The sequence below is a fragment of the Apteryx rowi genome, unplaced genomic scaffold (assembly GCF_003343035.1).
Source record: "Apteryx rowi isolate R43461 unplaced genomic scaffold, aptRow1 scaffold_237, whole genome shotgun sequence".
Taxonomy (NCBI): Eukaryota; Metazoa; Chordata; class Aves; order Apterygiformes; family Apterygidae; genus Apteryx; species Apteryx rowi.
In genome coordinates, this window is record NW_020448719.1 from 569,654 (window position 1) to 582,646 (window position 12,993).

The 12,993-nt window shown below is 36.4% G+C and overlaps 1 protein-coding gene across 5 annotated transcripts in view; it reads right to left on the minus strand.

Annotated features, from left to right (window-relative positions):
* Positions 1-2,485: 2,485 nt before the first annotated feature.
* FGD6 (FYVE, RhoGEF and PH domain containing 6) overlaps positions 2,486-12,993 on the minus strand; it is a 78,468-nt gene continuing 67,960 nt past the window's right edge. Inside the window, exons 19-22 of one of the 5 annotated variants that reach the window (XR_003253541.1) lie at positions 10,184-10,312; positions 9,931-9,976; positions 8,128-8,236; positions 7,470-7,554 (exon numbers count right to left, since the gene is read on the minus strand). Coding sequence is in view for 2 of the 5 variants with exons in the window: in XM_026066099.1 (XP_025921884.1) it covers positions 5,245-5,281; positions 7,406-7,554; positions 10,184-10,312 (315 nt within the window). In the remaining 3 variants the exon portion in view is untranslated. Of the gene's footprint in view, positions 5,282-7,405; positions 7,555-8,127; positions 8,237-9,930; positions 10,313-12,993 lie in introns of those variants that run through there. The other 4 variants (XM_026066099.1, XM_026066100.1, XR_003253540.1 and 1 more) reach the window with 4 other exon arrangements.

Consider the following 12,993-nt stretch of genomic DNA (forward strand, 5'->3'; position numbering starts at 1 on the left):
CCCACATGGAAGAGCAGGAGTGGGTAATAGTCTGAAGCGTGAACAAGCCTTGGCAGTCTTTCCATGACATCTCTCACACGAGCCCCTGGCAGGCCACAAACCTCTCTAGACATGAGGTCAGGTCGGCAGATAGGTGCCTCCGTCCCCTGCAGCAGCGAGTCCCCCACAACAATCACCCGCCGCTTCTTCCGGGCGTTCCGGCAGGGCACAGGCTCTGTTGTCCCAGTTACTTCCCTTGCAGCCATGCCCATCTCCTCCTCATCCTGGAGGGCACTAAACCTGTTCTTCAGCTGCAAGTCTTCGGGAGGAGTAGGAGCCTTTCTCCTCCCATGAGCAGTGACCAGTTTCCAGCCTTCTTCTACGGTGTCATGATGTGCCATTTCACACAGCACAGAGCCCTCTGGCAACTCCACTGCTGTGGGGGGTTGGGACTCCCGAAGCTGCACAGTCTCCGAGAATACCCTGTCTATCTCTTGCTCAGCTTCTCGGATGCTGCGCAGCCTACTGACCTCCTCCCGTAACTCTCTTACCTGACGACACAACTCGTCAACACATCAGTTGACACAATAGAAATGAATTTAGTAAAAGCATTTATTAATGTAACATCCTTCATTCGACCTTGCCATAAATAACTTTCTTAATTCTTTAGAATGATTATTTCTTAGGCTGTTCTCTTTGCCATGGGCACGTGCTAAAGAATTAATGTGCTAAAGAATTAATTTAAACAAATTAGCTTGAATATCAGATGCAATAACCACTGGGAGTTGGGTGATCAGATTACTTTTTTTTTTAAAAGAGAAACATGACCACAGCACTGGGATGGGTGAATTCACGTATTTGTGGCTGAAGAGGGAGAGATAAGTAAAATCCTGTGTCCTCACAAAAATCTGGGACAAAATGCTTTCTGAGCAATTTTGACCAGGAGCCTGAGATAGCAGCCCTTTTATTCTGTTTCTTGTGTTCTGAAACTGTCTTACCTACACTGATAAATATTCAAGAACATTGCATTAATCAAGTGCTTTCTCTTTGGATTAATTTATCCTAGTCAGCTGTTACTGCAGCTATAATTTCAGCTCATATACCTCTAAATCACACTGCATTATAGCACATAGGCATAGGGAGCCTAGTTCATTCTCAGGCATCAGGGTTGTCCGGGTGACCCAGTTGAGAAGGGCTGCTGTTCCCCATAGCTGGGGGGCAGTTTCAGGAGATACACTCCCACTTCTTGGTGTCCTACAGGACTGCTCAGGAGTAAACTGGATTGTTGCACTTTTTCATCACTTCTGCCCACAACATGGGCTCCTCACCCTGTTGTGAAAAGGCTCTGTGGAAAACTGAAACATCATGAACTTGTGAAGGCATAGTCTGTTAGTTCTGGAGGGTGGGGAAGAAGGAACAGAAAGTGAAGAACTAGACAGCAAGAAGCAGCTACAGGAAAGACAGCAAGGCAGGAAGATGAAAATAGTTTTCATAGCAAGGATGCCAGTTTCTGCAGTAAGAGTGTGTATCGTGTCTTGGTTGACATGAGCAAGAAATTTCACTTAAAATTTGTTTCAGGTTGTCAGTAAACTCAGTAGCAATATGCCAGCCTGTGCATATAACCTACCTTTTCTAAGTTTTTTCTGTTTGTAATGACCAAACCTAATATGGACTTTAAATTTAAACAGACATGCAGCATGACGACAGCAAATTCTGCCATTTGGAAATCAATGAATAAACGAATTATGTAATACATAAAAGACCTGAAAATATTTCAAAAAAAGAAAGTGATTCAATTAATGTGAATTTATTTATACAAAAATGATACATATCCACAAAAATATTTACAACAATTTTCAGCACTTTTCATTTACAAAATAAAGATTCTATCCTTTCATTTAGACAATACAATTTAGGACTGCTCCAAATAAAAGTATATTTGGATGGTAAATTTACTGGACAGGAGCTAGGGCAAACAAATGCATTGAATGTGTCTCTCCAAACATTTATATTACATCACAAGGTAAAGAGTTAATTGGGTAGTCCACTTTCCATACACAAAAAATCCTAGTAAAATACGTTCCATAGTTGTTCATCCATTCATTTATCTTAAGTATGGCAGGGATAATAAAAAGTTTTAAGTCAATGATTTGTTAAAGACAATTCAGGATCCTAAAACCTTTCATTTATCCAAGATTAAGGATGCTAGAACTAATCTTTAATGCTAATGTTTGTCTCATACTCTATTAACCAACCTTAAATAACTGTTAACTATAGATCTTTATAAGAGGTAGCCAGGTGTTTAAAAACTATTGGTCTTGTTTAATAAATCTGCTGATGTAAGAGTCAAATGTGGAAGTGAATACTTGCCCTTCGGTGGTAATGAATAAAAGGGCAGGCGGGAGAAATTGGGTAATAGTTTGAAAAGCAGTCATCTGAAAACATTATGAAAATACCTATGTTGTGGGTCTTGGAAATTTTTTTCATATGATACAAACCACTAGCACTGGGGAAAACAGAATAAATATTCAAATATGTTTACACAGACAATTTCACCTATTACATACAGAATTAGACTGCAACATGTCTACTAATGTTTTTAAGGCTCTATTCAAATATATTTCTGTCACAGAAAGTTTTTGGTTGATCAACTGCTTCTGGAAGTTCTCTGACTTCTACAGAACACCTTAAACTATTTTCCTATTCTGTGTCAAATCATTTAGAGGTAGTTTCATGCCATACATGAAGCAGAATTTGGGCACTTTACTCTGTGTTTTGACTTTTATTGCTCTCTTTCAATTTTGCACTGAAGAAATCAATATCAAACCATAAATTTTAAACAAAATTAGCTTGCTTCTAGCCATGAACATATTTTTTATTTGCAGGCTCAAGGCTCTCCATCTTAGCTGGTGTGCAGTTCATATAAAAATATTAAGAAGTTCTTCCATTTGATAATATCAATTGAAAGAACCACATGACATTTATGTAATATTAGTATCAGCTTTATTTTGGACGCAGTAAAAGCATGTCAGAAATCACCTGAAGAGACATGCTAATAACTTACTTGGCTTCACTCAGCAGCTGTTTCTGAAAAATTACATAAAAGTCCTCTATATATGTAACAAAAAAGAATATTTATCATATTTGTATTTAAAAAAAAAGTGCGAATAAAGGCTTTGATCTGATTCCCACTAATTTTCAAACACTATCTGGTCAAATCTCTAGTGTTGATGACAGATGCCAGATCAACAGCCTTAAGTCCCTGGTTCAGAAAGGTCCTCAGGACTTCTGAAATGCCTGAAGTCAATAAAAAGCATTAGGCTTCCAAACTCCCTGCTAACTGAACAGGAGCTCTGGAAGGCAAGCTTCCTCAGAGCTGTTTACGTTAATATCTTAAACCTGATCTTGAGGTATTACTTTGAGGGAACAACAGTATTTTGGTTCACATTTTCATTCTCGGCCTTTCTGTGATGACTGCTAACTACTAATTCTATCACTTATGTTCTGGTGTCATCTACACATTGCAAAGCCACATCCAGTCGCGAGCTGCAGTAGACCAGGCTTTGGTATGTTCCATAGAGTTCACGATCATTGTAATCAAATATGGTTAAATCCTCCATTTCTCAATATTTATGCATGTCCCTCATGTTCCAGCAAATAATTAACCCCAGATCCTTCAATGTAAACAAATGCAAATACTCTGTTGAACCAGGACATCAGTCAATATATCAGTAAAAATAGATGCTCCCGGGCTTTTGTCTATATTAGGACTTCCATCAACACAGGCAATTGGGGATAACTCAGGAAATCCCTAACTCAAATTCTCTCCCAGTTTTACTTTGTGAGGCCATAAAATAACTGTCGACATGGATTTAAACCAGCAATTTAAAGATGAATTGCTCTTAATCCTGTTACTGAAACTAGCTTGATCCAGATGATCACTGAAAAATGTAACATACAGTAAAATTAACTGGCTGGCTACATATGCATTGCATTTGACATAAAAATGACTTCCTTTCATGTGTTTTTCATAGTTCTAGTTCCATTTATGCTATTACAGTGTTAACAGTTTTTCAAAATTAAATAGAATAAATGCACCAGAGTCATCAGTAAGTATTTCCTAATGAGGTATACTGACAGTTTTCTAAAGTGTAAAAAAAAAAAAAAAAAAAAAAGTGTTTTAAAGTGTCAAAAAGAACAAACCATAGTGTAAACAAAAGGTATTCAAAGAATGGTATGCATTTTCAATGCCATCTACACTAAAAGCTGTGTTTTCTTGCTGTGACAATTCCAGTTTAAACATAATATTTATGCGTACAATATTCTAAAATTTGGGGGAATGGCATATGTTTAATGTTTTTTGAGCAGTACTTTATATAATGTTTCATACTGCGTACAGAACTCAATGTGAAGAATTTTGAGATGTGTAATCTTTCTCTGTATGTGAAAAATTCATTTTGACTCTGCTTTAATTTACTACTGGAAACATAAAATATATATCCTGCAATTTTTTAAAGATAATTTAGTCTCTTTGGTTTCTGCAATATTGTAAAAGCTAGTGCATTATCTCAGTAATTGCAGTCTGTTTTAAAAGAGAGTAAAGGGAAATATATTTTAACAATTGAGCTGTACTTGGCAAGAGCTTCTGTGATACAGAATTTGTTGTACTGCTTTACTGTACTGGTACACAGGACTTCAGCTGCCATTAAAGGAGAAGAGCAGCATTATTATACAGATTCTCATAAAGGAGTTCACATAACCAACAAAAGTCTAAAATCTCTTCCAAAATTCCTATTCTGATCTGTTCTTGCTAAATTGCAGACTGAGTATCAGCAACTCAAGAACTATAAAAATCATGAGGAAATACAGAACTGCAATAAAGTTTGTGCTTTTTTTTTTTTTTTTTTTTTTTTAAAAAACAACCAACAGATCTAAGAATATTTTGACCAGCCACCTGCCATTCTGAAGACAAGGGCATTTTGGAATTCAATGCAGACCTCACAAATAATTATGACCATTAAAGTAAACATTGGAATTTAATAAATAACACATTTTGTATCAACACAGAAATACACACAATTCTTTAAAAAAAAAATATTACCTTGCACTAAAAAAGCAACAGTTCCTAATTCTGACAAATATACAATTTTGTGTAGGTTGACATGGCAGGATTCCATTTCTTTGAACAATGGTGCTGTACTGTGTGTGTTTTACCATCATCTTCAGAGATTTTGCTTTAGACTTGCAGACACGGTGCTGACACTACTATAATATGGTGCCTTCTTGAAAAGCTTCTATCCACCTATTAGAAAATTAATAACTATTAGTAAGCTGCTGGTAAAAGTTCAAATCATACTGCCCACTTGCTGCAGATCCGCACAGAGAGTAACATCATACATGCATTATCAGTTGCTCTGTTAGCTCTAATACCAAAAATCTGTCCAAAGAGTCCAAACATTCAAAGCTTACTAATGACCTATTGAGTATCAATACAAGGCTAGATGATAGCAACTATTTTTCTCATACTTCTTCCCTCCTGAAATTACATGCCTAGAGCTTTTCAAGAAGTTGAGAATAAAGTAGGAACTTTATTCCCTTTATTACAGGGGTGATAAACATCCTCACATTCAAAGATGCTTTAAAAAAATGTTTCTGAAGCACTTTGATGCCCCAGTAAGAAAAGAAATGATGATGTGTTCAGAGGGAGGGCTGAACTGTGTGCATTTAAAGTCGACGGGCCCACATACTGAAGATTAAGCAAACACCGATTTGATGTTGAGTGACAATCTTCCAAGAACTGAATGAGAAAAAGACTGTAAAATGATTGTGATCACGGAAATTCAAAGCTGTCTTAATATTCAAAAGGTATCTAAATATTAGTCACAGACATTGGCCCTTCCTTGCCCTGAGTGTTTAACTTTATAACTGTGTCAATCATCTTTGAATTCAAGCTTTTGGCAGGAACACATTAAGCATGTGTACACCCCCATGCACATCTTCTGAATACACAGTTCAAACTTCTATCCCTTACTTTTTAGGGGATTTTCTATTTTCCACTGCCGTATATTCATTAAAAATGACTAAAATGCTCAAAGGAATAAAAATACAACACATTTATTAACACCTTAAGCATTGAACATAGTACTAGATTCACAAATCTCAAAGCTCGTCAAAAGGTAAGCATCTGTTTACTGCACTTAAAAAAATACATCCAATATTTCTTTGGCTCTAAGAGGAAAAAATAGTGCCTATCCAGGGAAACAGGCCGACAGGGTGGGGGGGGGTTGTTTGTTTGTTTTTCCTTTTAATGCTATCAAAGCAGCATTTATTCTGTAAGTTCAACATAAATCTCCCTAGGATATTAAATACTTGGAGAAAGCTTGCAATTTAAGGTACGTAATTTTATTCTTAGCCTAAGTAAAATAGACTACATTGAATTACAAGTTTTCCTACTGGTTACAAAAGCCATTGTCTGAATAGGAAAACAAAGCTATTGAAAGCCTTGGATTTGGTTAGTTTTGTTTAATGTAGTACAAATGAGGACACACTGGAAACAAGAGAATACTGTCTTAATTAACAAGAAAATGTTTGTGCATCTGGAGACAAAAAAAAAAGACAAATAAAAACTTCCAGATTTTGTATATATAAAAGCATTATTAAGGCACTTTGTTTTTTAGAATGTCCCTATTTACACAAAGCTATATTTACAAATGTTTTAATATTTAAGTATTAATAGGGGACTACTTAGCCCATTAAATCTATTTTTTAATGTAAAATTCATTTGGGAAAATTGCAGCAAAACCAGTCAGATAAGCTAGGTATATAAGCAAGATACTTAAATGCATTGCTTGTGTGCTCACTTCTAATTTACTCCATGATTTAACAGGAAATATTTTCACCTAATTAATGACAAAGTTTCTAGATTATTTTGTATATAAACAGATAAATGTTATTACAAATTCAAACAAGACAGAGGGAGTTAGATAGCTTGAAATGGAAAAACAAAACAGACCAGTTAACTCTTAAAATATGCTTTCTGGTTTTCTGCAAAGCTAACATTCAATTTTCATTTGAACAAACCAGGGATAGAGATGAAAGAATGGTTTATCAACAAAAAAGATTTTATCTTACACTTTTCCATTCTCTTACATTCATTCCTCTGCAGAGGAAAGTCTGCTTCTTCATTTCAAGCAAAAAAGAAGGTTTTGCCTGATTTTGCTTGTTTTTGACCTCTATCTCAGAAGTCCTAATGAAACCAGCATCTTCTGTTTAACAACTTGTTTTATTTTTAAAAAATATTTATTTACATATGATATATTATACACCTTTCATACATATACTTAATCCATGAATATTAACATTCATGACTTCTGAAACATTTTCCCTAGAAAAAAAGTAACAGGAATGAATTCAAATAGTTTCTTACTTTTGAGCTGAATGAGGATCATCTGCTTTGAATATGTAAAATAAAGTGTTTTTGTGCAGTAAATGGAACACTCTAGACTCTGAGTTTTCATCTTTTACTTCACTGACTGTGAATCCCAGTAAAGGCTGGCTCTCTAATGCTGCCACATCCTATTTTAGGGGAGAAAAAAAACAACACAAGACAAAAATAGAGCTCGTAAGATACACTGAGCAATTCCTTTAGACTATATTCATGCACCATACCATTGCAACAGATCAAACAAGTTATTACAAACAGTCATGCACAAAATGCTGCATTTTATAGCCTCCATGCATGAATCGGTGAACAGGAAATAACAAAACCTTATAGACTTCAACTCTACTGTCCCTCATCCTTTGCTGATAACACCAGCCTTCTCCCTCACCACCTATTTTCATCATTCTGCCCCATAAGGACTTACTGGGTATCAAAAGACCTGCCACCACCTGGCTTCAAACCAAAGGTCCATCTAGCCTAGTATGTCTTCAGCAACCTTAATAAGTTTTCATGTCTGAAAAATGCTGCAATGGAGAGACTAAACACCATTATAAGGTGTCCTCTGATAATATTCAGGGCATCACAAAACCTGGTATTTGTAATCTGGCTCATTCTGGTGGTGTGAAATGTATTTCTGGGCTTATCAATGAAGAGAGCTGTGGAGTGCTGAAAGTATTCCTGGAGAAACTGATCCAAGATGCCAATACCTGCACTCAGTACGATAACAGGAAGAGCTATGGATGTAGTCTATGTTTTCAGTCACCGGAGTTGTACTCCAAATGGTTTTGATGGCTAAACTTACTTTGCTTTCTGTTGCTGAAAATTAATAGGGTGAGAAAAAAAAAAGTTTCTGAGTATTCAGAAGTGGTTGGCTAGGAAAGAGTAACAACAGGGCAAACATGTATGATGCTTCCCCTCCTTATACACTTTTAGCTTCTCTTCATTTAATTTCAAAACCTGGCTAAAAATCAACCTTTCTTCCTTCCTCATTCATCCCAATTACTCCCCTTTATGATATTCTTATCTTTTAGTTTATAAAGATACCGTCCAGCATTTTTGGAAGAAAATATTTTCATCCTGGGCAAATTTCATAATAATGTTGTGCAACTAGACCAGATCCTGCAATGCTTATGGATCGAAAATATAAACAAAGAATGTACATAAATGCTGATGCATCAGGTGAAGACTTGGGTAATGGCCTCTAGATCAAAACAACAGTCTCCTATGAATGCAAAATTTCTTGATTGCTAAACCTGATTTGTCTGCCTTCCAAAATCTGTTTTATTATTTTAGGCCTTTATGACACTAATCAGAGTATAAGCTTTGCCACTTAGAAATGTAGCCAATAAGCTTCTGTATCAAAAGCAGCATTCTTAAGTGGGGGTTCACTAATAAGGCAACTAATGTAAAAGGCTTAAGTGGGGGTTCCTGGCTAAAGCTGCATCGGGCTGGTCATTATAACCTTTCCTTGAAAGCCTCCAAACAATCTGGTGCAATGGCTCATCAGGACAAAAACTAAGGACATATATTTCTTAGTGTAAAGAAAACAGGAAAAAACTAATTTTGTGATCATGAGTTGCAAACTGCAGCTATTCTGGAAGGTTTATATATCAGAGGAAGCCAAGCAAAAGAAAATTTAAGGTGACTGCCACAGACTAATATGCCTTTCCTCATAGTTTCCAAAATCTCCCTCACAACTGACAGGAGAGAGATAGTGCTCTAAAATATTTTTCAAATCTCTGCAAAAGTAATTTTTTTTTCTACATAATTATTGAAGATCTTTTTAGAACTACTTGATTATTTGCTATTGCCCATTCTATGCTTGAAGAAACATTACAGGTTCTGGACATAATTTGGAAGTGCTAAATTAACAAAGGTTGGCACTAGAACACTGCAACCTTGCAACAAATCTGAGCGCAATTCCCCTAAAAGCAGGAAATATCTAGGGGTGGAGACTGGGGTGAAGTGGTGGTGAAGTAGTGGTCAGGATAGGTTTGGCCTTACCATCTCTAAAGAAAATGAGGGATAGCAACACTTCTAAACAGATGCTTTGCATATTTTGCTCTTGAAAGCTCTAAGTAAGCTATAATATGTAATACAAATAATCTAAAAGTCAAATCTTCCAGCTCTAGAATACATCCATGTGTTGCAAAATGTTACAGATATGATAAAAACACAATATCCTCAGCATGTGCAGAGCTTTATATACTGGTCAGAGAATATTCCATACCACAATAGGACTAAACATTCTAAATAAAAAAAAGCAAATGCCAGTAGACAAGATGCATTTCTTATTTTCTACTGCAGCAGTTTTTATTAAATGTTAATTCTAGGCTGAAAGAGACAGTTTGAGGAGAAGTCAAGAGATTTAGTTTGCTCATTTTCCAAGCATACAAAACACCTTATGGAATTGCAAAACGAGATACTTCAAGATGCTGTTGGTTTTGTCACTATTGCCACACGATGCATCTAAACAGACCCCCCGTGTATTCGACTGACTCAGAACATACCTACAAGTGTGCAATGGTGTGCAGTGCAGAGGTACTCAAGCTAGGTCTGGAATCAGAAACAGCATAGCTATATCAGCATATTACTGTACCAAGCTCCCTGGGCCTTCTCAAAGTACCATATTGCAATCAGATCAATTACTGTAAGGTAATCTAATTGTATAGCTTGTTTCTAGATCATAAAAATGAACAATTTTGTTACAAATACAATATTATCATTGGGTGTTTACTTGATTTCTAGTATGTTGTGTCTTACCTCACTAGCAGCATATGTGTATAGCACCTTATTTTTTATAACAAACCATAGGTGTTTCCATGGTTTCTTACTGCCCTTAGATCTGTGTAAGTAGCCACTCATTGTAGAGTCTTCCGTATTTGCTGAAACCTGAAATAAAAAAACACCAAAAGCATGTACGCATCCATCTGCGTTTAGTTTTCATAGACTGCACATAGATTATTCTAAAGGACAAGATATCATGAAAATTAGTATAACATAACAAGCCAGCTCAAATAAATTATAGTCTTCATTACATTCCCTGCATTCAAGACATCAGATCAAAAGTCACTGCTGTTACAGTTGTTCAGATTCAGATCATATTCTGGTAGCACAGGAAAATAACAGCAACATGTAGCTCAAAAAATACTCAGATACACAAAATACAGTCTGCTTATTTAAGTACTGATCAAAATAGTTACTCTTCCCTGGGGGAAGGAATCAGAAGGAAGATTTTCATCACAACAGAATTCAAATTACAACTTTTACAACTTCAGAGTTGATCTGCTGAGTACCAAAACACAAAAAGTTAAAATATCTCTCAGAAAAACTGGAACATATAAGAAAGAGGACTGTTCCTCTATGTTTTGATAAGTAGTTATTTTCATACGGTTCCAACTTATTAGTACCTTACACTCTAAAAACACTTTTTAATCTTAAGAGTTTAGTAGGAGAATTTAAATGATGTTTGGAGCTGCTGACTGAAGCTCGTCACACACAATTTGGTTCCATAGACTTACACAGTGAGTGAAAACATTACTATTGGAGGCTCTTTGTGTAGAAATGAACTTCTCAAACCTCTTTAGGTGACAGCAGTTACTTCAGTAGGGGAATATTCCATCCTGAACTGCAAAGGAACCTGAGGAGGGCTGCAGGTGGGAGAGAGACCAGCCAAACACCTTCAGAAAATGGAAACTACAGAAGAATCCTTATCCTCTGACTTGACTATTGCTGTCACAATTGCTGGTCTCAAGCAATGTCAAGCCTGTAGACACGACAGTCTCATAAACTTTCCTTTGCTCAACACTGCAGCAAGTCTGCAACCTCTGATATCAACAAGTAATTGCATGACACACAGAGAAAGAAAACCATTTAGGTAATCTTTTCTTCTGCCTAGCAGCTTCCAAATGAAGTGATTTTAAAGCAGGAACAATTATTACCATGTGGTATCAGTCTGATTTATTTTGTTTTCTCTCATTAGGAGAGGGATACCTTCACCTTAAAGCTCTTTCACTTGTCTTAAAATTTCAACAAGTGGCTGGTGGCGAGTATTGTGTGTCAGCTAGACCAATGCAACTTGCATGAGAATCAATGTAAGGTTAAATAGCCTTTAATTAAAAATATCTTACACAGTGCATGCTGGAAGTTGTATACTTAATTCACTGAATGATTATTTTTTACTGAAATATTTGTCTGCTACTTAAGACATAACATGTGGTGTCATACTGATTTATTCAGGAACAGTTCAGGTTGTGCTGTTTTGGGTAATTGCCTCTTCTTGCCCTCCACAGTTACAGGTGGGGATGCAGCTATCTTAATGGCTATAAGAAGAACTATAATCTAAACACTGATCTTGACCCTCAATATAACTGAATCCTTACCATTTGCTGGAAATATATCATTTGGCATGAAGATTGATAATGCCCTGTTACTTTGGGGACTCATAGCTAAACAAGACTGCTTTTTAAAATTAGATAATGTCATAGAGAACTAAGAAATTTATTCTGTACTTTGATATTAAGTAGTTTTTTCACTTGATCTGATTTTATGTATTGTACTTTATGATTTAGCTTTATTATTAATGATGCAGGATTTCATTGACATAATAATTATAGTTAATGACTCAGGAAACCAGGAGAATTAGAGTTGCAGTGGATTAGAAGTCTTTTCCCTCCAGACACTAGGACTCGAGCCATGTTGCAGTAGATAACAGACCAGTCCAAGTCTTAGGAGTGTTGCCTCAGTAGTTCAGAGTCTCTTGGAGAAGTCTACCTCTCCCAACAGGTTCACTCCAAAGATATTTCTTCCTGTTGCTCTGATGAGACTTCCAAGCTCACCAAAGATGTTACTTTTATTTAGGAGCTACACATTATCGACAAGAATTTACAAGAGTGCTATCAGAAAGGACTGCTGCCAGCCTGAAGGATAATATCCATCATGCAACTGAATACTACTTAGGCCAAACGGTGGTACTCTCTGCACGTTTTCAGCAGCTAGGCAAATTTTTAAAGGGTTACAAGAGAGCATTTTTAATATAATTATGATATCAGAATGCAGATTAAGAAAACAGAGAAAGAATCCCTATGCCAGAGTATGCCAACAGTGAGGCCTCAATCATTACAGGACCAGGTTAGCATTAGGACAGTGATTTCTGAGTGCAGGCAGCCGGCGAGCCCTTGAAAGCAGTACCAGCAGGCCCGTTTCCCCTTTGTGTGTGTTAAAGCTGTCGCGGGACTATTGTTACAGGTGGTATTAGTGCTCAGGCACAAACACAAAGGCAAAGTCCCCCCAGTCAGCTACCCTAGCACTATGGCAGAGACTCCGCAAGTGGAACTGCAGCAATTTATACCACCTTATAGATTCGTCCACTATATTTTTCAACATCCTTATCAAACTGTAATTTCCTCTCAAATTGCAACAATTCTCACTTGCCAAATGTACTTGGATAATAGCAAGTAGTTTCAAATACCAGTAACATGGATCTCCACATTCTGCCACATCTCTATAGGAGAAAGTTTAAAAATGACTTTTGATAGCAGAAACATAATTGCATATTGAACAATTCCTTTGAA